This window comes from Seriola aureovittata, chromosome 19, assembly GCF_021018895.1.
Source record: "Seriola aureovittata isolate HTS-2021-v1 ecotype China chromosome 19, ASM2101889v1, whole genome shotgun sequence".
Taxonomy (NCBI): Eukaryota; Metazoa; Chordata; class Actinopteri; order Carangiformes; family Carangidae; genus Seriola; species Seriola aureovittata.
The window spans coordinates 11913697-11939673 of NC_079382.1; the positions used below are offsets into that span (position 1 = coordinate 11913697).

At 40.5% G+C, this 25977-nt stretch overlaps 1 protein-coding gene and 1 non-coding gene across 6 annotated transcripts; one reads left to right on the top strand and one right to left on the bottom strand.

Moving 5' to 3' along the window:
* Window positions 1-628: 628 nt before the first annotated feature.
* On the bottom strand, window positions 629-16477 carry LOC130160584 (nuclear receptor coactivator 7). Of its 5 annotated transcripts, none has more exons than XM_056363192.1 (17): window positions 16328-16477; window positions 15153-15349; window positions 11266-11423; window positions 8657-8727; window positions 8440-8547; window positions 8246-8347; window positions 7498-7623; window positions 7084-7268; window positions 6412-6566; window positions 5396-5992; window positions 4768-4939; window positions 4401-4548; window positions 4109-4234; window positions 3842-3994; window positions 2770-2865; window positions 2604-2677; window positions 629-2471 (listed from the first exon to the last, which is right to left on the bottom strand). In XM_056363192.1, exons 2-17 carry the CDS (start codon window positions 15188-15190, stop codon window positions 2336-2338), a joined length of 2445 nt encoding a protein of 814 aa, XP_056219167.1. In that variant the 5' UTR covers window positions 15191-15349; window positions 16328-16477; the 3' UTR covers window positions 629-2335. The 5 variants fall into 5 exon arrangements, with proteins under 5 accessions (XP_056219167.1, XP_056219168.1, XP_056219169.1 ...); XM_056363193.1 differs by lacking the exon at window positions 16328-16477 and adding an exon at window positions 16101-16297; XM_056363194.1 differs by lacking the exon at window positions 16328-16477 and adding an exon at window positions 15840-16076 and having other exon boundaries at window positions 6412-6533.
* A 138-nt stretch (window positions 16478-16615) lies between these two features.
* On the top strand, window positions 16616-16687 carry trnae-cuc (transfer RNA glutamic acid (anticodon CUC)). Its single transcript has one exon. It is a non-coding gene; the product is annotated as a tRNA-Glu (tRNA).
* Window positions 16688-25977: the final 9290 nt, after the last annotated feature.

Below are 25977 nucleotides of genomic sequence, written 5' to 3' on the forward strand. Positions count from 1 at the left end.
TGAGCCGGTAAAGTGATGAACTCAAATAATTCCAAAGCCAGAAGGAGTGTGTGTATATTTGTAATTATATATGAATGACATCTGTACAAAGCTTTACTTATTGTGTGCAAATCCTTTGTTCATTGAACAGAGTGATAGATGTTAGTTGTTACTGTAAGACAGCATTGAGAAACCCCGTTAAATAAAAACTAATGACTGATCTCAGTCTGGTCGCAGCAGAATACCATCATCAGAATACAATTTAAAATATTGTCATTAACTTGAACTGAGGGATTTCTACATCAGTCACCTGCAATCCTGTGGAATTTCTCTTTGATGGCCCTCAGAGGTTTATGCCCAGGGAACACTACTAAATGGGCAGCAGGCGTTTCAGTTACAATGATAAATGACCCAGAGTTTGAATTACCTCTCCTCTTGGATCAGAAAACCCAGAGTCTCCCTCATCTCAGGGTTAACAAACTGGGAGTCTTCACTAAACCCAGGGTCTATTCCAGAAAGCAGGTTTAACAAACTCTGAGCCAAACCCTAAACTCTGAGTTGATGAACCCTGGACATTCAATCCCTCTGAATAAAAGGAATGGAAATGAACATGTGGGAGATGAAAGTTGGACATAAACGACACAATGTGTTATCATGTGTGTATATTTAACATTTATTTAGGTTTAAATGTGGTTGCAATAACAACACAATAAATAGATCCTTAGTGATATCACAGAACACAGCAGTTTTGGATTCACAAGAAATAATACTTAGGGAACATTCACAGTAACAACACTGAACAGCTACAGACAACAGAGCTCATTTTCACATGAAGCAATAACTGGCATTGGTGAATAGTATGGTAGATATCATAACAATGGTGTCGGACATTTGCAGTATTGCATATTCATGCACTACAAGCCTGTGTCACCTACACAGGATATAAATGAACATTTATCTTTTCCATGTTAGTAGATTTGAATTTTTAGTTAGTGGTATATCAGAGTGCAAAAACAGATAATCCCTTTTCCACCCATTTTTAGGTAAAGCAGACGCTGACCTGTGGTTGGACAGGCAGCTTTCCTGTAGTGGTGATCACATAACATTCAGTAACAAATTTTATATTGAAGAAATGCTTAATTACATGGGGCCATAACACAGCAAGGACTGTTAACTAGTCCTGTAGTGAAAAATGACATCATGTTCAAACTCTACTGCCTGTAACTCTCTCAACAATGACTACAAATGAAAAACCAAAGAGATAAAATTAGTCAGCGTGACATGAATCCATTACTGACAATAGTAATTATCTAGTGCTTGTTGGGTCCAATCCGAAACAGAAATATTAAGCACTACATTTTTTAAAAAGTAGAACCATTAAAAAAAAACAAAAAAACAATATTTATAAAAACAGAATGCAAAAATAAAATGTAAAAATAAAAAAATCTAAAATATTTTATAAAATATGACAAGCTCACAACAAATATGAAATTAAAAAGAAACATATTTGGTCATTGCAAACATTTCCTGGCTCTGTCACTTATTTTGGATTGTAGGGGGAACGAAACTTTATATGAAATCATGAGGAAATGCAATGAAACATTCTCATTCGGTTAATTTAAAACTCAAAATAAAGGGACAAGACGGCCTTTAGAGGAAGTGCAACACTTCCATTGTAAACAATCACTACGTTTCCCGCATTGAAAGTAATTTAATGATAGAGGATGTAATATCCTTCCTGGTATTTTTTTCTTCAGGTATAAAGTCCATAGCGTTTTAAAAAAAGATATGCCGTCCATCAACATCTTCGGTGCATCACCCTGTACATTCCCACACATACAAATTACATCAACCATTATTTCTGCAACAAACCTACAGTATTATGGGACATCTTATTCTTTCATACACACTTAAAAATCAGCTCTTTTTGGGATTTCCTCATTAGCAGCCTTTGTCGTCCCTCTCTCTTCATAAGCTTGTGGTGGTAAGGCAGTCTGCATGCTGGGAAAGCTGGGGCCGTTGTCACATGTCTAAGGCAGCCAATGAACTGAGAGCAACAGCATTTTCTTACACTTCCACCTTTGAAGGAAGACGCAGACATAAACTGGCCAACCTACCTGCAGGTCAAACCCACGTCAAAACAGGCTACAGAGGACAGACGTTTCCGCTCTGTTTTCAGTCAGCATGAACACTCCACAGGTGCCGCTTTCTGTCCTCTCTCACGGAGCATTTAGTGTCGTTGTGGGGTAGCTAGGTTTGCCTCCAAGTGGTGCGTATTAGACTTGGGGTTGTTTGAAGGTTTGGGGTTGTGGAGCAGAGCGTGAATGTAGAAGTAGCTAGTATAGAGCAGGCCAGGCTATTCAAAGGTCCAGACCTCAAGACTGTGGATGCTGAAGTCCTGCTGGGCGGAGAGTGGCTGGTTGTTGAAGGTGGCGCATTTGGTGGTGGTGCCCCGGTAGAGCTCGGCATCCAGCCACAGGCCCAGCTGACCACTGCAGAGGAGGGGCAGAGGCACAGGAAGGAAGACGTTAAGGAAAAGGTGCACATCACTTGATGAGAAAGTGAGAAAAGAGTGTAGATTATTGAGAAATCTACATTAAATGAGCTATAGTTACAGATCTTACCCTCCTCCTCCCATCTGCAGAGAATCAGTACTGCCTTTCACAAAGTAAGAATTCTCCCCCGTCCACCGGTACACCTGAAAATAAACAGCAAATAATGTCTGAATTTGCAGTTGGAGGAATAAAGCTAAACACCCAAAATTAGTTTTTAAACCAACTTGGTACAAACCTTTATTTCAGGACAGAAGCTATAGAGGAACGTCTCTCCTGTGCCATAGCAGTGCTCGCTCACTCTGAAGGGATGAGTTGAGAATGCCCCAAATATCTGTGACAAGAGTCAGAATTAATTTAAGATTTTTTTTTAACTAAAGTGCATCTTTTATACTACCACAAGGTGTCAACAAAATCAAAAATGGTTTATATCCCAAACACAGAGGCATAATTGAATGAACTGTTTCCAAAACTTAAAACCCCTTGTGTTGCTCTGGGAGGATGTGACTTAATTAACCATAATGGGGTCAGTGTGTGCACGAATAATGCTGCCTTGACAGGGTTAAATAAATAACTCATAGACTAAAGATCCATACACTGACAGACATGTTTAAATTTACTGTGTGTGACTTCTTGATTTTAAAAAGGAGATCATGATGAAAACCTTGTAATATAAGAAACACAGCAACTACACAATTTTACAAACTACTGACAGTTTCTCCCATTACATGGGTCTATTACTGTATTGGAAAACCCTGAAATATACAGTAGTGAATACTGAATATTCAACTCGGACCAACTGCTCAGTCCACACCTTTAACACTGCAATGGGGTTGGAAAATGAAAGACAAAGACCGATGAAATCTGCTGCCAACATTTGACATGCTCAACACGTGGTGGGCTAACACGGGTCCAGAGCAAGAGAAAAAAATAAAAAATAAAAAATGAACTTTGTGGAAATAACCTGGTCCCAAATCATAAACCCAACACAAACCCATACAGAAAAATATAAGTTGTTAAAAACAACAATATCCTCTCATATATGGTAAACATGCATAACCTATTTAAAAAAAAACAAAAAAAAAACATTCTTGTATATTTTTGCTAAATTAAACTCAAATCACAAAAAAATGGTGTTTCTCCATAATGTAAACTACTATTTTATACATAATATAAACTCTTTGCAGAGATGACATCACTGGTAAAGACTATGAATGCCATCTACTGATGATCAGTGGCCACTGCATTTGACTGCTGTTCACCTCCTCTATTATCAGCCAGTGAGTAAATCCACATGGACAGTATCTAACCTGGTTATCCATGTCTTTGATGACCAGCAGAACAGGGCTGTCCACATCTGTCAGGTTTCTGTACAGAGTCTTGAGGCTGGTCCCATTTCTCTCGGTGCTGTAGGCCAGTCTCCAGGGGTAACCCTGCACACGGGCTGGCAGGCGACAGGCAAGCTGGAGAACAAACAGATTACCAGATTATGAGACGCACTGACGAGCATGTTGCATATTTCTTCCGCAAAGTTTAATCATTTTCTTATCAGTAAGCGGGTAATTTTATTTAATCACCTTCTCAATGTGTGTATCCTGCAGCAGGTCACTGGTATCGCTGAGTATGGGCAGTGCATCCACAGACAGGTCTCCGTCACAGCTGCCAAAACTCTGCCTGCGCTTAGCCTCATCAATGGTAATGATCTAGAAGCAAAACAAGGTTATAAGCAAGTCAAAATCTGAGAGAAATCAATGACATAGGGATCTTATTATCTATGCACAAAAGCAATATATAAAAACTGAAGGCTTTTACTCGGCTGCACTGAAACCAACAGCACGTCGACAAACTGGCCGTTTCCACTCAACTCACCTCCCAGCTGCAAGATGCAGGGTCACTGAAGAAGTTATCGATCATGTCCAGCTCATCTTTCTCCACCACAACAAAGCCCTGCTCTCGAGCCTCCTTCCCATACACATCCGGAGACCACTGCACAAAAAATGCATAGAGATGGTCCACCCTGGAACACATACAGTGTATAAGAGAGGTTAAAAATCACAGACAGCTCACAAACCACAAAATTCCTCAATGAGTCAGACATTTCATGGTTAGTTAGTTCTTTGCAAAAGCAACTATGCAACAGAAAGTTATAAGTGTCACTTTTTATTTATTTCATTGCTGGATTCCAGTACAGACAATATACTAGAATTTTTGTATGATGACACAGTCACTGTCTTACCTCTCTTGTGGCACAGCGAACCAGTACTCTGGCTGCTTCTCGCGGCCCCCACAGGAGTGGGCAGGACTAGAGGTCATGCCGGTAGCAAAGGACTTCCTCATTGGCTTTCCCACTTTAAAGCAGAGGAACATTGGAGGGATTTTACTCTTCTCCTCTGATGAAAAAAGCATGTCTGTACAGAATAGGGAACCGAAAAAAGAGAGAAAATTATGTTAGTTTAATGCCACATTCATTGTCTTCATTATATCCCCGAAAGTACCCAGATATCCCAGATTTCTTTTTTTTGGATGAGGTCACAGTGTCTTTTTTTGATTCTACCACCAGGAGTCGCCAAAATCTGAAATGTTTAAATTCTGCAAATAATGGTGATTGAGAGTCTGTCTCCCCTTTTATTCATACGCGACAATTGTGACATAAAAAGATAGGACATTAAAGAAAATAATTTAAAAAAAAAGAGACACTATGAGAAAGAAAAGAAAGCAAGAAGTAATAAATACATGAACATTTGTTTTGATTTTAAGATTTGGGAGTGTCTCTAGACACTGATATTCCCGACATTCAACATATAAACTGCCAAATAACTACAATAACTGTGACAATGGATTTAATATCTTTTTACAATGTCTACCTTCTATTGGAGCCTGCATCCTCTCCATCAGCCATGACTTCACTTCTGCTTCGTAGTTTTTCTTCCGTCTCTCCTCCTCACTGAGTTCGTCCTCCTCAGCTCGTCTGTCCGAGCTTCGTCTCTTAGGACTGGAGTTCCCATGAACCTCTGCAGCTTCAATCAGACTCAACTTCCTGTTTTGGTCCACTGGTGCGTAGATTATCTTATCATCTATACCATTTAGCAGCTCTTCCTTCCCTTTAGGTTTGATGTCTTTGGTTTTGGTTACGTCTTGGCTTGTAGATTTATCGTGCGAGTAGCCCTGTTTCTCAGTCTCTGAGGAGGATTGTATTGACTCTCCATCCTCGATGGAGCTGTTCTGAGCCACACCTTCATCTTCTTCATCATCCAGCTTCCCTTTAGTTTGATCAAGCATCGACTTGTCTCCTCGGCCTGGGCAACTTGGTCCTAGGAGTTTCTGTTGGTCCCTGCTGAGGATGCTGGATGTTCTGGAGGTCGTTCCCTCTGCTTCTTCAGTGCTCCCGTTGACAGTAGGCTCCAACTCTGTGAATCCTTCATCTGACGGAGACTTCTCTGTCTGCTCTCCCTCTGTACTTCCTGGTATTGAAGAGATAAATCAGGCTTTGTTTAAGATCAACACATTCTACTCTAGAGCTACATCTACAGATTATTTTCATAACGATATTTAGTTTAAATATTTTGCTTAAATACTGACATAAATGATGAACTGATAATCAAAATTGTTGCTGATTAATTATCGAGACAATCAATCGACATGTGAAAAAGAACTTGATGAGGAATTAGTGAAAGTTAGGAACCGAAATGTTTGGTCACAGGAAAGGATCTGAAAATTTACAAACCACTTTCATTCAATTACTAGACAAAAGCATAAAAAGCAGAACATGCACCTGTCGCCTGATGCTGGACAACAAATCCAAGTTAAAAGTCATAAGCCAAAATAACCACCATTTGGGGAAGTGGATCACCCGTGCCAGAGCTTAATGACACAATCTTACCAGTTTCAGAGAGGGTTGATTCAATGTCGTCCAAGACGATGGGTCGCTTTGGTTCCAGAGCTTCGTAGCGGCTGAAGGGGTTTAGGTCCCGCTCTGACGGGAGCTGCTCCCACTCACCAGGCCTGTACACAGGACACAGATCCTGGGGTAGGTCTCTGATGGGTCACCGGGCACCACACATACCGCACGGCAAACGAGGATGAAAATGAAAAAAGGGAAAAAACAAAAAAAGGACAGTTCCAACAGAAATTAAAAATGACCAAAATGATAAACAACTTAAAAAAAAAAAAAAATAACAAATGTGATGAAAAAACAGCAGATCATTTAAAATAGAAAAAAATTATGAAGAACAAATTAAATATGTAAGATTAAAAATTACAAACTAAAAGTGGAAACTAAGGGGATTTTTAACTTGGATCTACATAGACAAGACCCAGTGGAAACAAAGGCGCTCTATAACAGCCAACAGACAAACTAAGAGATGTGGTAAAGACACAAATTTGAAAAGTTCCAGAAAGCGAAAGGTTTGACACAAACAGTTTTATTGTTGGCAAGGACTAGAAAGCAGAAACTCGAGGAGGAACAAGAAAGGAGGAATAAGAGCTGAGGACTGGAAGAAAAACAGTTACAAAAGAGGGAAATGAGGAGAGGGAGGCGGTTGGGAGATCTTACGATGGAAGGGCATCTTTGAGCTTCATGCGCGACACGTCGTCGTACAGCGCTACAGAGACGACCTCTTCCATGGGGCAGATGAGGCCGTACTCCTCACAGCCGTGCTCGATCACCAGGGGGTCTGACTTGTGGGGGTCAAACATGATGTTGTTGGGGGTCACGATCAGCACGCCTCCCACCACTCCCTGCAAGATTACAATAAAACAGGGAGGGATGACAGAGATTCTTGGTCAGAAACAACAAACAAAGAGTGGTACCTGTTGGATATAATTTGAATTAGGTCAATATTTTAGCCATCATTTAATTGATATATTATTACACACATGAATTACATTTAATACTGTATGTATTTATTGATAGACTTTTTTTGTTTAGTATATAAAAAAGGAAAAATTGACTGTGTTTTCTTCTTACCATGCCATCAGTGAAATACTTGCAGCTCATCTTGATGAATTTAACAGTCGACGGGCTCTCGTCCTCTGAGTTCGGGGAGAGCTCACGCCGGATGGATTTTGCTGACCTGCAGTTTGAAATGCCATCCTGTTGGACATAAAAAAAAAACAGATCAGAGACCTGATTGTTATGCTTTTCTATAGCTTGATTGTGTAGTGCTAGCTTGAAGTGTGTAATGCAGTGGTTTGTGGTTTCAGTTCTCATCAGTGTTTGCTCTTTACTGACTTAGAATCAGAGATTTAAGCCATCAGAGCCAAACATTTGTTCCCCGCTTTTTAAAATAACATTATGTCTGAAGTAACTTTTTCACTTGACTGCCAAATGCTGGTCGATTAAATTACCCTTCTCTGCAAACTGGCAACATATTCAGTCCCCACTGTTTATGCACTAAACATTAAAAACTGCTCGCTCATACTCAATTGTAATGCATCATGGTGGGCGGCAGAATTTGAATTATGGGAGAATAATAAAACACTTTGTAGCATCAAAGCCATGATTTTACTGGAACCAGTCAGTGTAGTCAGAGGACAAAGTTTGAAAGCACAGAAGATCCCCTGTATATACTCCCGTTTCATCTTCTAATTAATTAATGTGCAACTCCTCCAAGATGTATGCCTTTTTCACAAAGTTGTCCCTAAACAGCTGCTGTAAACTACAGCAAAAAGCAACATGCAGTGTAATCAACATAATGAAACTGGTTTTCACTTACATTTAATGGTTTCTCAGACAAACCATTTGTGAGGGTGGGATCAGAGGAGCTCTGAGACTTTACTTCTGTTTCTGGCTGGCTCACATCAGGGACAAACAGCTTCTGTAGTGGGGGCCAACGACCAATGATCAGCAAGTCACATAAATAATGCAGAGACCGGGAGCAGCATAATGTGGTGCAGTTAGTGTTCTCACCTGACCGGGGTAGACGCTGCGAGCAAAGAGCTTGTTCAGCTGGACCAGTTTGTTTGGGGTGATGTTGAACTTGAGAGCGATGCTGTTGAGGGAATCGTTAGGTCCCACCTGAAACAAGAGATCAACTCCTGTGAGAAAACACTACATGATGCAATCTACAACCTTCCTGTCAGCTAGCCAGACATTTAAAGTGTGCTAACAGTGCAGTGCTACTCACAATGAACTCCACTGTCCCCGGTGGCCTCCTCTTCTCCTTCTTTGCCTGATTGTTACTTTTACAGCCATCATCTGAGAGAGAGACAGAGACCGAAAAAGAGAAAGGGATTTTGCAGATGGAGAGATGTTACCAACCTGACAATATTCTCATAGGGAAAAAAAAAAAAAAAAAATCACACAATTATTTTTGAGAGATTAATAAAGTGTCCGCCTCATACTTTCTAGGTTGCTAACATATGTTTTTAATAATCCAGTGATTCTAACTTTCTGCAATAAGCAATAAAAATTCAAGCACCATAACATAACCAGAACAAAGAAATTCTGCAACAGAGGACCTTCTAAATAGCTTTTAATACCGTAGTTACCACATTTTTGATTAAGTACCAGAGCTTGTTTGTCCCATATTGTTATCCATGCTTGAAAACACACACACACACACACACACACACACACACACACACACACACACACACACACACACACACACACACACACACACACTAACAGAAGCAGTTATTGTAAATTCACAATCTGACCCTTGTGGCAGACAAGGTCTACAGTCAGCATTTTTTTCTTGCCAAGAACACATAAGCTATTAGTACACCACTCCCTGCTGCCTTATTACACTGCTGCCTCCTCCATGGAAACAGAGGCCGTGACTAAGCATTAGACAGCCAGACTGCTGCTGTTGTCTGCTCTTTGCTGCAGCCACCATCAAACACAAGTCCGCTGTCACCTGTGTGAAAACTGGACCTCTTTCACCGAATTAGTACAGGGCGGTGAATGATAAAATACTGCGCATGATGTGGTGACGTAAAACCTAGAGGTATATGTTTTGTAGTTTTATCAAAACACTCAGGGCAGAATGTACACAGCTGGCTGGCCCACTGCACGTTTGAGTCCATATCACTGTCAACATGCTGCGTTCAGGGATGATTTATTGCTACAAACAAACCCAGCAACATATGGTAGAATGACACACAATGCTCTTAATGTCACTCACACAAGGCAAATGCAGAAAACCAACTCGAAACCACTGATTAAAACTGTACATCAGTCCGAGTTGCACATATTGTGAGCATGCCTTTAATATTAACAGTTTTTATAGGTTCAATTTAGGGCTGAGAAGTATGCACAAAAAAAATCTCAATTTCAATTTCAGTGAAAATAAAATGATGATGATGTGATTTTTGTTGGGTCTCATGTGAAACAAGAAGGTTCCTCTACATTTGGAAAATAGGATTTGTTGGTTGGAGCATCTCTGTAGCAACACAATGCTTCATTTATGGTCTGTTGTAACACATTTCACCTGAATCAGAAAAAGTGCAGCTCCTGCGATTGCACTTGGCCACATTGTGATTTAAATAATATCTCGATTTGATCGTTCAGGCCTACTTCAACTAGATTTCTTCTGGGGCAAATCTGAAGCCAAAATATGTTCCAACACTTTGCACACAGTGACACTCACATTAGTCAATCACAAAGAATGTCTTTTTAGCAATTCTGAATGGACACACTGAGTTCAGTAGCTGAATGATAGAATTTAGTTGATATCATTTTACTTTTATTAGCCTATTACAAGCATTTTTTCTTCTGTTTGAAAAGGCGTAACCCTCGAAAAATGTTATTCACTTAAAAAAATTATGTTTATGACAAAGATGCTTGTATCGTAACTTGGATTTTATATCATTTTTAAGCACAAACTAAGGCCATTATAATATTTCCATTGTGATTTAACATTAGCACCGACTCTTAATACTCATAAGCTTTGTTTACACGGTGGATAAAATGTCATCATTATGCTGTAAGATAGCACAGGATAAAGGTTATGTAACTTCCTGTTTAAAACTGCTGAGGTCGTTTCACCACAAGTGATTCCTAACACAGATGATTGTACCGTCTATCAGTCGGGGGAAAATTCTCTCAAATAACAAAGCAGCAGTATTGACAGTGACAATAATACCACTACTGTAAGCTGACCTGCTGCTCATCTAAAAGTGGGAAATTACAGAGCGACAAAAAAACCACAACAGAACAAAACGCTCAGGCAGTAAAGCTGCTTTGAATGAGGCTGTCTCACCAAGGTTCATTGTCTTTGCCACAACAGCAAACTAGGACCAGAATGTGTTTGACGTCATTATAATTCTCAGGGGTTTTACCCAGCAATCGTTGCAGCAGTCTCATAGGAGTATTGTGCATTAAGGCAAGGATGTGGCATTTGTTCCACTGCCAAATGAATCAGGTTTATATTATCTAACACTGTTTTTGTAATACAGTGCTAACGATGGCGGTGAACAGAAGGTTTGGGAGACGATAAAGAGCGAACCAAAGGTTAAAAGTGGAGCCTTTTAGTATCTGCAGAACCACATTATAACATCAGTGGAGGCGTATAAATCAGCTTTTAAGTCTACTGATAATAACACACTCTAAATACAGATTGCTTTAAAATAATATACATCGTCTCCATTATTGCCGTTTAATCCATTTTTTCTAAGTGTATCTGAGGCCAATTACGGGCTCCAGGGTGCTCAGAGTGCTTCTTACTCAAGTGATTTCTCCATGAGAAAACAAGCTGCAAATCTTTGTTGTGAGTTTGCACGCAGCTCTTACCTGAGGCTGCAGGCGCTTTCGCTGTTATTCTCTGCAGATCTGTCTTCTTGTTGGGGTTGCTGTCAGTTGGGATGTCTGGACAGGAGATGATTGTCGGGTTCTGCTCATTCACATTCTTATCCGATTGGCTCTGCTTCAGCTGTCTCCGCCTCTTCAGCCTGACGGGATGCCAGAGGAGAAGGATTTGTTTACCCCCTCTCATAAAGTTGGGTAAAGAAAATACAGCACTGCAGACGGCCATTTGATCACTTTGGTCAGAGCTCGTGCGATCATAGCTCTCTCAGCGTGGGGATCAACATAAAGTGTGTAGGAATATGTGCACATTTATATATTCCTCCCATGTTTATGCTGTAGTTGATGATGTTTGTTACCGACTACCACAGGATGTAATGAGGCATTCACTTGAACTTCCACCCTTCAGATTGGCCTATTGTGATCTACAGTGAGCTGGATAGTACACAGGAACAAAACTGTAGTTCCACACTGGAAGTAAGGAGTTTTTCTCTAATCATTTCTGCCAGTTACAATGTCGTTACCATTTTACTTATATTTTTCAATCCATCATGATCGGAAAATGACCAGGCAGCACAGGTTTGTTTACCGTCTAATGTCAGCAAAACTGCAACAGATTAAATAATACAAAGATGAGACCAAATTGATTTATCAAATGCTCTGAGGGGCAGGGGTAGTGCACAGCCCTTGACAAAGACGGAGTGAAGGAAAAGCGAAAAGCTTAAGCGTCTTAAGTGTTCAAGCGGCTTAATGGAAAGGCAAGAGTGGGTCGATAAGGCTGCAGACAGACACGGCTCAGGCCTCTCCCGCAGCCTCAGGTCACTCTCCCACTTTAACCGATGCGGCACAAATCTGGTAGTGAACTCGAGAATCTGCAGACACATTCTTAAAAGCACCGTCTGTTTCACTGTGGGGGATGTCTCACAGTGTCCCAATCACCCCCCCGTCATCATACCCTTCCTCTCTTCCATCGACATCTCAGCATAACAGCAGAGAAAAGCCTGATACTGCAAGTAACAAGTGAAAATGAAAATACAAATAAAAAAATAAAAAAAAACCCTGAACTTCCATGTACAAGACTTGGCTTGAACTCTGTTTTCACTGTGCTTACAGTAGCCCTGCTTAAGTCAACAACTTAACATTTTACTGTGTTTTATAACTTTGAATCAAATGCATAAAATTTCACTTTTTTGACTCTGTTTAACAGAACATGTGAAAACCATCTCTCTACAGCAAACTACAACAGCAATAATCCTTAAGTCTCTATGGATCCATTGGATGCCATTTTGTCTTCACGTCTGCAGCTGTTTTGCTGGAAAATAAATGTTCTCCTCAATTGCAATTCTGTAGTAAACACAGATATTTCTGTATTGCAGCATTTATTTTACCCCCTTACTTTCTCGTGGCACAGGGGGATCCCCAAAGCGTGACGCCTCCACCACCAGGTTTCATGGTGGACTGGGACTTGTGTGTTTCCACTGCTGTGTTAGACTTACACCAAATACACTGTTGAGTGTGAAACCCACAAAGCATAGTTTCGGTCTCTTCAGACCATAGACCATTTTTCTACTTTGTTTCAGTGTCTCCCACATATCTTCCACCAAACATGTTGTGTTTTCTTAACAGCCATAAAACTGTGACTCGTGAAACCCCCAAGGCAACAGTTACTTCATGAGCAGTGTCACTAGTATCATCCTCAAAGTGTTTGTGTGTGTGTGTGTGTGTGTGTGTGTGTGTGTGTATGTGCGCACAGTCTGCTCTAGACAAATGTACTATGTCATATTCTGTACCTGTTTTCAAAGCACAGTCTTACTGTACCTAGTGTATATTCAGTGCCTTGAAACTTTTCAGTAAATCTTTTTGTGCCTTTGTCTTCATGGTGTAGTTTTTTCCAGGAAATGGACCTCGTACATTTCACCTCAAATCACCCGTTTTACTTTGACATGAGTCTTTCGTGCTAATGTTCTGTGTCAAAAACTCCTAATTACACGCACTGGGTTTCAGTGCTGTAAAACAATAAAACATGATAAGTTTCATGGCAGGTTAATACTTTTTATTGGCTTTTACTGTATGCGTGTGCCTCTCTGTGAGCTTTGCTCTATTTGTCAGGAAGTGAAGCACCATATGGTGCAAGTAGCAGGAGAGCTACATGTTAAAGCAGTAGCTGTGTTTGGAGATAAGGCTTATTTTCCTTCCTGACATGTTCGCTCCGTCCATACAGGCACAGCGTGGCTGTCTTTACAGTAGTAGTCTGCATGAGTCTGATGTATTCATCCTGCACCTTTCCACTGTTGTTTTTGCTGCTCACTCCCACACTCACTTTGCAGGAAAACACCGTCCCTAACACAAAGCCTGCAGCCCATTAAAATCTAATACACTGCCTACCTAATAATTAGAGGGTGCCTGGACTGCGATGCCATTACAAAGTCATTTCTCTGCCGAATATTTCCAACATAAGCCGATCACATGAAGAAAAAACAGAGGACAAATTGCAGGTTTGTACCAGCCTGTCAGTGCAGCCTGAACAAGTAACCCAAGACGTAATAAGAAACAATGAAGCCCATTAGACTTCACTACCTCACAACATCCCTCATGTCCATATTGAACAGCTTTGCTCTTAGCAGCATACGCACCGCGTCACTACTGCTTATCCGTAAATCAACTTATTTATCTATTTTTGGGAACATTCACTGATCATTACTTTTCACACTATTTTTTTTTTTTTTTACCCATTTTAAAAATCAAGCAGAGCAAGAGCAATATTTTCTAGGTTGAGGCTTGTGAGACACGTTTAAACCATTTTACACAGACATCCACCATTTAATCCCATTTATCCACATTCATTTTCACCCAGCTTTCTAAATCAAACACCTGCCAGTAGACATTAATTAGTGAGTTGTAGACGTCAGAGAGAGAGCGCTGCTCTTTGTTCATAACCTGACCTGTCTATGCACCGTAGCTGTGACAAGCCTCTTTCCACACATTTCCTGTTATCATGTTTCACAATGCTGCCAAAATCCAATTTTAAGGTCAACATCATTGCGGTGGATCAATAACTCGGATTATATGAGGCAGTATAAGATGGGTGTAGCTCAGAGACAGGTGACTTAACAGTGCTGATCCATGATTCCAAAAGGTGAGAAGAGGAAATGAGTTAATGCACCTTGACAGCAAAAATGTCAAGGCACAAATGAACATGCATCACAATGGAAAACCAACGGTGTCACCTCAAACAAGCAAAGCTCAAAGAGAAGTTCTTTCAACAACAGATTTTGGACTTTACACTCCAACATGTGATTCATGGGCTAAGAGATACGGAAAGAAACAAATCCTAACACAGAATTTAACCAAAACACTTCCTATAAACAGAAATATATCACATTACAAGTTTGGATAAGAAAAATCACCCATTAACATGATAAGTTGATGCTTGTCCTTCGTTGAACTCCATGGTAATTGGTCGCCTGGTAACTGCAGCGGTTATTTCAACTGGACCTCTGATATTATGCGATGGATTTACTGAATATTTCAAGTTTTTTTTGAGGATTTTCTCCTCATCTGAACTGAGGGTCTAAGGATAGAGAGTACTGCATGAGATTGTAAATTCCTCTGAGGCAAATATGTTTGATATTTGTTTCTATGATTTAGGATTTTTAATATTTGTTATTGACATTTTGCAGTTTTCTGTACTGTCCACTTTGCTGCTGTAACACTGCAAATTTTCTAACCCTTATCTTACCTCATCTGTTATGTTATTGATCATAAGCTTAGTCATCATTAAAATGCTAGGGGCTACACATCAGTTCTGCTGCATGAAAAACCCCAAAATTAAACACAAATATGACAATACAAAGTACTCAGAAAAAGTCCCTTACCTGGCAAAATATCCCGGCTTCCTGTCTCTCTTTTCCATCAGGCCAGGGTCCTAAATCTGCACGCAGTCAAGTGCATCCATACAAACATCCACCCTTACACATACACGTATACACACACGCACTCAAGTGTGTTCAAGCCAATAGACAACTTTGGGAAGATCACCTCTCACACTGTGCTCTCACACTTCTTTCTTGTCCTGCAGAGGAAAAAGAGGCAGGGGATTAGCTGGCTCACGGGGTGCCTCCTCACTCAACAACACTCACTTCACTGCTAAAGCCCAATAACTGATGGTGAAGCCTCATCACACTAAGTGGAGGGCGATGAAAGCATCCTATAATAAGCATGTCAGGCCACTCTGCTGACAATGGCTGACCAACAGGAAGGAAAATGCATCATCTCGGCTGTAGAGGAAAGACACATCTGCTACTAGTTAATGCTGCTACAGTAAACATGCGTTTAATTATGTAATTATGCTTCATCGGAACGGTGGGTCTATTATTAGCAGCATCAGTTTGGGAATCTGGTAGATGTAAACATTCAGACCGCCATGGCTACACTATAATCTAGCTATAACACCACAGGGTTAATCGATCACAGACATGTCCCACCCTAAAGAACAGAAATTGGGCAACTGCAGTTCATCCACGTGTAGTCTCAAAGTGTTATATAACAGGTAAATGGCTTACCACAGAGGAAAAGGCTAATTTTGAAGCGCTGTTACCCCACCTAGCTAGCCACATTCTTCAGATTGTAGTAGCTTGCTTAATGGGAATTCCTCTATGAACGGGACCACTGAGCAGCTTTCAGCCCTTTCTTACGGTGCAGCAGCAACAAAAACAACAACAGACATATGCCCAGCACTGCTAAAGAGAAATCCGTCTGTTCTACCGCCAGGTCCGAGCAAACACAGGCACACTGAACAAGGTCCACTGCTCCATCTGACTTACCAGCTGATGCTAACGGCACTAGCTAGCCACTTTGTTTACAAGACAATAGCAACCTGGTGGAGATGTTGAGGATATTTTACTCGGCCCAGTCGCTAACCAAATCTCTTAAGGTAAAGCATTCCTGTGAATGTAATGCGCCCTAACACTGACGCCAAATCCCGATGTGCAACGATGCACTAATACGCTAAATCTGCCATAAAAACAGGCTGCGAAAACTGCCTACATACCTTGCGTGCATCCTCAAACAGCTAAGGTTAATATCAAAATGAAACCTCCCTTCACTGCGCCCTCTGGTGTCATGTGCGCTGTTAAAGCACAGGAGCTCACCACCTGCTTGTCTGTAGCTATAAGCCTGCTAAGCCTCTGCTAACAGTAGCTTATAGTTAGCTAAGTTTAGCCAGGCCGGGGATTTCATAGTTCAACGGTAAATGTAACCAAATGACCATAAATAACATCAGCAATATAACACATGTATAGAAAACAAAATGATATGATTCCTGTATTGCTTCTAACAGTCCCTGGTGGTCTAGTGGTTAGGATTCGGCGCTCTCACCGCCGCGGCCCGGGTTCGATTCCCGGTCAGGGAACTACTCTTTTTATCGCTCTCACAAAAATCCCTCCACCTCGTCATACAGTTTAAATGATCTAACTTGACCGAACGACAGCTGGTTATCCTCCTCAGCTTGACCGCAAGTTACCGACACGCCTGTAATTGTATTACTAGTGAATAGTTACAGGGAAAAGTGACTGCAGGTAAGTAACAGCGTTATTTAGTAATCATCACAGTTAGAGTTATATCGGCGCTTTTGTTGTAACCACCGTTTAAATAGCGGCCTGTAGTCTGCACAAAAGCATTACAGGTTTTAACGTTAATCTAATGCAAACACCAACTCCCTGACCCACATTCAAAGCAAGATATTCTCTTCAATGTTTGCTTTGTTGCTTAAAAATTTAACTGATTTTTGTTTTATTTTAATATTTTTTCATTTGAAATATTTTTTTAAAATAAGAATTATACTCTATTTTCGAGAAACCCCAGAAATATATTTTGTGTGGCATTTAAATGTAGACATATTATTTATTAATTTTTACTATCATAATACCCCTCAGATAAATCCTGTGATTATTTGGACTTGTAAAGACCTTAACCCATTCCTTAGCCTAAGGGTGAAATACCCGGAATTACACGGTGCACTTGGCATTGCCACTTCTGGCGAGCTATTTATCAAATATACCGCTAGGGGGCGATGTTTCACTACTAATGCTACAGCTAACAGAGGTGTGCAAAACGTTGAAGAGGGCATAGACTACTGTATTAGGAATATGAAGCAGTCCACCGATTAAGGTTACTGCACATTGAAACAGCATCTTCAGTAAGAAAAATGTAATTAATGAGCTCTTTATTTGTCTTTACAATTTGAAGAAAAGAACAAACAACATTCAAAAGCTGTCTCTGTTGGATGAAATAGGACGCTCTCTCCCCAGCATTTCACAAGAGGTGGGTGACGTAGAGGCAATTAAGTATCTTTAACCTTTCTTTTAAATATAATTCTTTAGCTTTTACAGCTTTTAGACAACTTCACACCTGATGCTCAATACGTGTTGTTAACTTGAATGTAATTGGGTTGTAAATGTTCTGTAATAACTTTTCCCCACCATTTCCTCTAATAAGGTTTAGGTCTATTTGAACTGAACCTGTTTGAGATAGAGAGCAATGAGACAGAGATAATGTGTGTTTGTGGAACTTGGGTCCCAGAAGTTGGGGAAACGCAGAGATCCTGGCAGGAGGCCCTCTGATTGGACAACTCTGGAGTTAACCAGTTCCTGGCTGGCTATGTATCTTGGCAGTTATTTTGACAGGCGCTATCATTGTGAGAGAAGAGATAAGTTGTCTTAGGGATCGCCATGGCGCCGGTGTGTCCCTCCTCCGGCCTGTTCAGACTCTCGTCAACCCCTCTCCAGCCCCCTCCTCTCCCTGCCCAGCTTGAAGCAAAGGATTGTTGTGGGGGTGGTGGTGGTGGTTGGTGGGGTGGGGGGGCTGTTTGGTTGGGAGCAGGGTTTGTATTGGCAGGTACCCTGTGGCTCTGGGTATCATCGCCCCCCTTTCAAGAACATCAAAACCTCCATGACACTCAGAAGTAGGACAGCTCAAATTGTCGCCTTCTCTTTTTTTTTTTTTTTTTTTAAAAAGCTGTCTTTGAATTACTTTCCCTCCAATCTGTTGCTTTCTTCATTTCCTGTATTTATTTTCATTATTTATTTTTATTGCAAGTTGTCCCTGAAAGTCTTCCTTGTCTTTGCTGGAAAGACAATGATGGCTTTAAAAAGACGGAGGGACGGAAAGGAAATCGCAGCCAGAGTAGCACATTTCACTGAATTTTAACCACTAAAAAAAAAAACCAAGGATGAGCCCTAGTAAACTTTTGACTCTTTGCCAAGTAATGTTTTCAAGATGTGCCTCTCACACAGAGCTATAATAATAGTAAAAATAATAAAAGTCCATCAAACATAGGCCTTCTGTGCTTTGTCTCCCCATCATATAAGATCTGTACAGAACACAGGCATTCTCATTTCAGCCTCTGATATTAAAATTTTTACAGTACTGTCCCGTCAGAGCCACAAACAGCTTGGTAGCATTACAGTGTCTGTTTTTTTGTGTTACAATTCTTCTTCTACGAGGGAGTTCAAAGATATACACACACACACACACACACACACACACACACACACACACACACACACACACACACACACACACACACACACACACACACACACTCAGGAATTTATGTTGCCGAAGATGAGCAGATGAGCAGAAAGAGAGGAACAAAAGAAAAGATACAGTGTAAAAGATTTGTGTATCTTAATGTTTGTATGTTTGCCACTAAGAATGCACATATATGTGCCGAGTAATAGTAACACATTCATAATAAGCCACATGATCTTCTGTTGCTTTTTATTGTCACTTTTTCTATTGTTTCTGAGGTTGGAATGAAAGATTTTACGAGTGGAAATAACTATAATTGAAATCAAACAAAGCATGGATATTTAATTTGTTCAATGCCTTGTTTTGCTAAGTAAGCACGAGTAAGTCAGTGCTTTATCTTATGTCTATCTTTTTTAAAGTCAAATCATTGTTGTTGTCACAAAGGTCTGACCCAGCGCAGGCCTTGAAGAGATTTAAAATCATTTTACTCGGACGTCATACACTTCCAGCTTAGACTACAACCACTGATAACTTCAAGTACACTGTGGCAGCAAGAAGCAACAAAACCTAAACACAGAGAGAGGATATGTCACACAAATGATAATTAATAGGAAATATTGGGGCTGTAATTCATTATAATGAACCAAAAATGTGAAAAAAAAAGAAAAAGAAGTATTTCAGAAAAATCTTCCATCATGCAGTGTTTTTATTTGTATGTTTTTGAAAAGACATAACAACACAGACAGATTGTTGCGCAATAAACCAATTAGAAAAAGATATCTTTGAAGCAGAGAGTGATAATGAAGCTAATAACCACAGCCGTTGAGTATCCCACTTACAAACAGCTCACGGCTCTGACAGATTTATTAAGCTTCGAGCTGAAGAAGCTGACACATTGAATGCCACTTGATGACGTGGGTAAGTTGTTTTCTTTCTTCAAAAAATCACTAAAACAGAAATTGTTGAATATCACATACAATAGATGTTAATGGTGTTTTAGGTCTTGCTGTCTAGACCTTTTTTATAAAAAAAAAAAAATTTTATGACAATGTTTTCATTTCAAGTATCTATTGTCTAAAATGTCATATCCTGTAAAATTTCTATTTATTCTTAATCATGTTATTGTTATGTTGTTGTTTGGACCCCAGGAAGACATTGTGTAAGATACTGTGGACCTAAATAAAGTGGAAATAAGATGAGGGTATAAAATGTTTGACTCATAACTTGATTGATAATAATTGTTTACACATCACGAAATTAAGATGGACTGCACCAGACACACTATTAATTATACAGATTAGTTTTAACTATATATTTTCAACTCAATAATTGCCAGGTGTAACCATTATGTAGCTAACGCAGCTATTCTAATTGTATAAGAGGTAATAGGACATGAATGAAACATCTGTCTTAACTAGATTAATTAGATTTAAATTATATTTCACAAAACAATAGAAGCTACAACAAGCTACAAAACATTATGATAATATGTTTGACACATTACTATCTTTGAAATAAATTGTTTGACATTTTGGAAAATATAGTCATGTGCTGTCTTGCTGAGATACCAAAATACCACTCTGACTGTAAATATGAAGCTACTGCAGCAGCCAGTTAGCTTGGCCCCTAAAGACAGGGGGAAACAGCTAGCTAAATTGAAGCGTTAAAAAACAAACAAACCCTGAAAACCAAAACTTGTCATCATTATTTTTTTTGTAGGATTACACAAACAAGATAAAACGTGTTCATTAGTGAGAGTCAGAGGCACTGGTAGGTGGATTTTGTTAACCCTGGACAGAGCCATACTAGCTGTTTACCTCTGTTTCCAGTTCTTATGCTAAGCTAAGCTAACCAGCTGATGGATATACGTTCATATTTACTGTTCAGACAGGAAAGTGCTATCAATCTTCTCATCTAACACTTGGCAAGAAATTGAATAGGTGTATTTCCTATAATGACACTACTGTAGGTAGTTTTACTAAGAAATACACACAAAACTTAATTGTGGAATCACAAAATAGTTGGTGCAGCCTAATCCTGGTCAGAGTGGTCTGTAGTTGACTGTAGCAACAGGAATTAAAAAACTTCTGATTATGACGCATCACAAGCTGTAATAGTTTGGATGTGATGGATGCACTCCCTTGGTGGTCTTGCTCAGACTGACTGAGAGACCACCATGAGGTTAATGACCCCTTACACACACATGCACACATACACACTCCTGCTGCATGCACACATACTGGCCATTTGCACCAGCCAGCGAACGAAGACAGAGAGAGGAATGAAAGTGATGGAGACATGGCTTTAAACAGCTCAATACTGTATCCCATCCAGTGCCACTACACCCACTGTCAATCTGCCAAGTCAGCTGAGGCACTGCAGCCATGACCTTTGACCCAGGAACTGAACAACAGGAGAAAGGTTATCATTGCTGAGGTTTTCGCTCTTAAAAACTAAACGTCCAGACAGTGAAGGAGCCACACCTCGAGGGAGGAGCAGACAGTGTTGGAAGCCTGAGAGAGAGATGGACTTAACCAGAACCCCCCCCCCCCCCCCCCCCCAAACACACACATACACCCTCTCATCAGTGTTTTTTGATCACATGACCATGGTAGGGGAGCAAACAGTGCATGGTTGTTTACCCTGCTTATCAGTGGTGTTGTAACAAGTAGGGGAACACACAGGCTTACCTCAACGCACACGTATTCACACATAAATGAATGCTAAGAAACCTCACCTTGTGCAAATGTGAAACAAGACTAAGTCAAAACCTCTATATGTCTATATGCCTGTATATGGCTGGACCGTGTATGATAATGGAAATGGTGATGGAAACTGAGCAGTAGTTAAAAATTGTTGTGGAACTGCTGTAAACAACTGACATCATCAGATCGTGTGTCAGTCGATTTCAACCCTTCATCTGTTTGCTTCTCTCCTACTCTCTGTGGTAACAAATACAGTATTGTACAGCTGAATTCCCAATAAAGCTGTTCTCATTTACATGTTTTTCTATTTCTGTTGTCAGACAATTGAACATGTTTGAAAAAGTGACTGAAATGTGGCCCATTAAGACCACATGTTAACTTCCAAGACATTTCCAAGCTGCTGCTCTACACTTCAAAAATCCTGCTTTTAAAACCGTAACATTGTCTGAGAAAATCACCAAACACATGAATCAAAGACAAAGACTGTGCTGTGATTTCAGCTATTTGATGTCACTTGATGCGTTAGTACTTTCTGTAATTGGAGTTGTTGGAGCCTCTTGGACGAGAGAGGTGAAACGTCTTCAAGTATCTACAACCAAGTCCAGTCGTCCTCGTTTTCAACTTTTCTTGGATAATGATACACGTAATGAAAGTAGTTTATCTGCTGTAATGGAGGTGAAGCTCAGTGAATTGGAAGCGCTACTCCATTACCCTGCAACCCCAGAGCAGCCCGGAAACCAGGACTGCCCATAACAAGAGGTGTAAGTCCACGGTCCAGACATATACTAGGTTCATACCTTACCTTTGTAATATAGCGACAAATGTGCTAAGTGTGAAACACTGCGGTAAACACCTAACTAATACCTGTTTGTTTGCACCAATTAATTTTGAAAGAACAACCAAGGCCAATGGGGAAACTCCAACTCATTCATGTGGCATTTGGCTGACCAGTAGTGGAACTATGATCACTCAACTATGATCACTCAGTCAGTCAGTCAGTCACTGAGACATAAAAGGGCTGGCCCTGCTTTTGCGGTCCAGCCAAAAAAACTCAATCAAATGCTATGGAGTTGTGTGTGTGTTAATTTCCCAAACCATTTTCTGACTTTTGATAACCTTGCTTGACATACAGCACTTGATGCTACCAGAGGTTTATATTGTGACACTCAGTCGAACCAAGATGGGTACAAACCATGATCTACTAGCTAACATTAAGAAATAAATCTCCCTCAGCAATCCTAACCTCTCCTCTGATCTCATCTGCCGTAAAAAGGGGCTTGTCCTGTAGAGTAACAATCACTTTTCAGAAAAAAAAAAGCCCTAACCCTTACTCGACTCATAGGTAAAACTATGAGCCCCAGCAAACACCGACCAATAAATAACAGCTATAAATTCCTATATGACTTATGACTGTGCCTGCCCATTTATGATTGTGCGATAAGTCAACTTTTCATGTACTGTAAAGGTAATATTCCTTTGAGAGGCTGAAGATATAAGGGCCATGTTAGAGGTAACATGAGTGTGTGCTTGCAGTGTCTGAGTGTCTACATGTGTACACCTTTTGATGTGTGTGCTCTTGTGGTTGTGTGTGTGTGTGTGTGTGTGTGTGTGTGTGTGTGTGTGTGTGTGTGCTCAGACTCCCACTCTCACACTCAGACTCTGGTTAGTCCAAGCCAGCGCCACATCAGTCCATCATCACAGATATGGCTTGTGGTTAGATAGCAGGTCTGGCGGCGCACAAGACATTTTGTCCACTCTGTCATGTTTACTTATAATGATAAGCTTTGATGGATTCCCCACAAGCTATAGACGCCACAGCGTGCGCACACACACCATCTAATTCACTAATACACATGCATAGTACCAAAAAAAAGTAGATAAACTTGTGTAGAAAAAAGCTATGTCTGGTACGGTACAGGTAAGGCGTCCATACAAATTGAAGGCAAAAGCTATAAAAGCAAAATTTAAAAATTCATTCTAGTATTTATCTTTAACGAAAGATACGTGTATTAATAGACAGAGCAAACTTCCCATAAGGCTTAACTTAAAAGTATATGTTTTCTGCACATCTTGGGCAGAAAAATATGTTTTGAACAGCTGATGAATAAGTGTTTTAAATCACTTAGCAGCAGGATACTGGTCAAAGTTTTGTGGACATAAGGGAAGACCAACAAGCTGCTGAGGGAGGGGAGGAGATTCGTTTAGAAATGGACTCCTCGTGTGATTTTAATACTCTACCAAGGCAGGTCCATGAGAAACATTTTAAAAAATGTTTCAGTTCTTTTACCATGAACTGGATATGGTTTGGCCTAACTACTGTTAAATTCAAGAAATAAACAATAATAAAGGAAAGACTACATGCAATGAATCTCCCCTTTGGTTTAGTCCAAATCAAGTAGTAACTGTGTCAGGCTTGATGTTGCACTCTGATCTGCTGGTCGGCCTGTACAGTGTTTCCATTGGGTCGGTTTACTTTAGCCTGGCATTGGGCCAGACCTCAGACTGGCCCACTACAACTGTTCTGGACCAATTAAAAAGACTAATGAGGCCCTCGCTTATCCTGTCACCCCGAGGGCAGGGAGGAGGGGAGTGGGGTGGGGGGGGCCCAACAGGCAGCATGGCAGACTACTACAAGAGCATAGGAGATGTCACACTGTTTGCTGGGTGGTGAGCACATATCAATGACTTGATAATCAAATGCAAGTTAAAAGAAAACAAAAAAACACATAACATTGCTCTTTGTGATTTACACTTTTTTAATAAATCACACACGCTTCCTTAAAATCCCTGACAGAATCTGTATCATCACCCGCGCACTTTGTTAACATACATGTACACACAAGGAGCCACCAGACAGCTGCTGCATGGTTTACCAGGCATTCAACAATGTTATGTACTCACTTGTTGTGCCATTACAATTATTATCTGCGAGCTTCGCTAAAACGGTAACATGTAGTTCAGGTGGATTCATGAACTGAAATGTGTGATGTAAGCGGAGTTAGAGATCTGACTGTACATTCATTGGGTTTTTTTCCCTCAGAATTTTTGAGAAAACACTACTGAAACTAAGAGATACTTCATCAGTTGTTCAAAAGGCCCAGAATGATTTACTGAGAATCGTTATGGTGCAGACACAGACTCAGCAGGAGGGCAACTCAGCCTGTCCGAGCATGCAAAGAAATATGTTTTAAACCACTGCATTATGCAAGTTTTAAATGCAGTGATCTGCAAAGCGCCCTCAAACTAGAGTTTTGTATACCACTTAAAGATTTAAAAACTTTATCATCTGATGTTTTTTGTGCCTCTAATTGTTTTTAGTAGTTGTGTAATAATTGTCTTATCTCTGCTTACTGAATGTGTGTTTGTCTGATTATAAATGTTTTCCTGTGTTCGGGTCTCGGCTCTGGCTTCTCGATCACTCTGGTGAAATCTTTGGTTCCAAATTGCATCAGGTGCTCCGACCCCAGTCACAGATTTGTATTGCTTCAGAGAAATTTCTGATTTTTTTCATGCATTTTTTTTCTCTTTTTTGCATCCATTTAAAAACTTTCATCTTTAATCACCTGTGCATTGACTTCAAGTCTAAACTGTAAACTACTGCCACAGTGCCATCTGTGTCAGTATGAAGTTGCAAAACATTTTACAGTAAGAGTGAACCCTGAGTGCAGCTTTTATTTCCACCCCCTCTGCACATCTACCCCCCACCCCCCGGACTCCCAATCTCCCACTTGTTTTATAGTTATTTACACCCAAGCACACCATGGCCACTGGTGAAATTTAGGGAGTGTGCATCTGACAAAGAGAGTGAGAGAAAATGACAGCAAGAGGTTGAGGATAAGCAGCTGAGAAACAACGGTCTCTTTCTTTCGCTGCTTCTTATTTTACATCACACCCTTCTTCTCACTCTGTCAAGGCCACCCTTTTCTTCCTCCTACTTGCTCAGCCGAGGAGAGGTCAGAGTAAGAGAGAGAGAGAGAGAGAGCGAGAACAGTAGACACACACACACACACACACACACACACACACACACACACACACACACACACACACACACACACACAAACACACACACACACACACACACACACACAAACACAAATTGAGGACTGTCCAACCGCAACGGTTACAAATCTCCTCCGCCTTATCCAGGACAACACACTGATAAGTGTGTCTCCACTCCCCATCCGACAGATCCATCTCCGAAAACATCTGACACACACATACTCGTAAGTGGAAATATATGTGTGTTTGTGTGTGTGTGTGTGTGTGTGTGTGTGTAACTGGCAGATTGATGATGCGGTCTCTCCCATTTACTATAAAGAAGTCAAACCAGAATTAAAGAAATGAAAAGAGTTGAGTAGGGTGGTTTGGGAGGATTCAGTGATGATAACTAACAAGGTTTAGATGACTTTAGGTTGTGTGTGTGTGTTTGCACTTTTTGGGAGTGCTGCACCTGCAACTAATG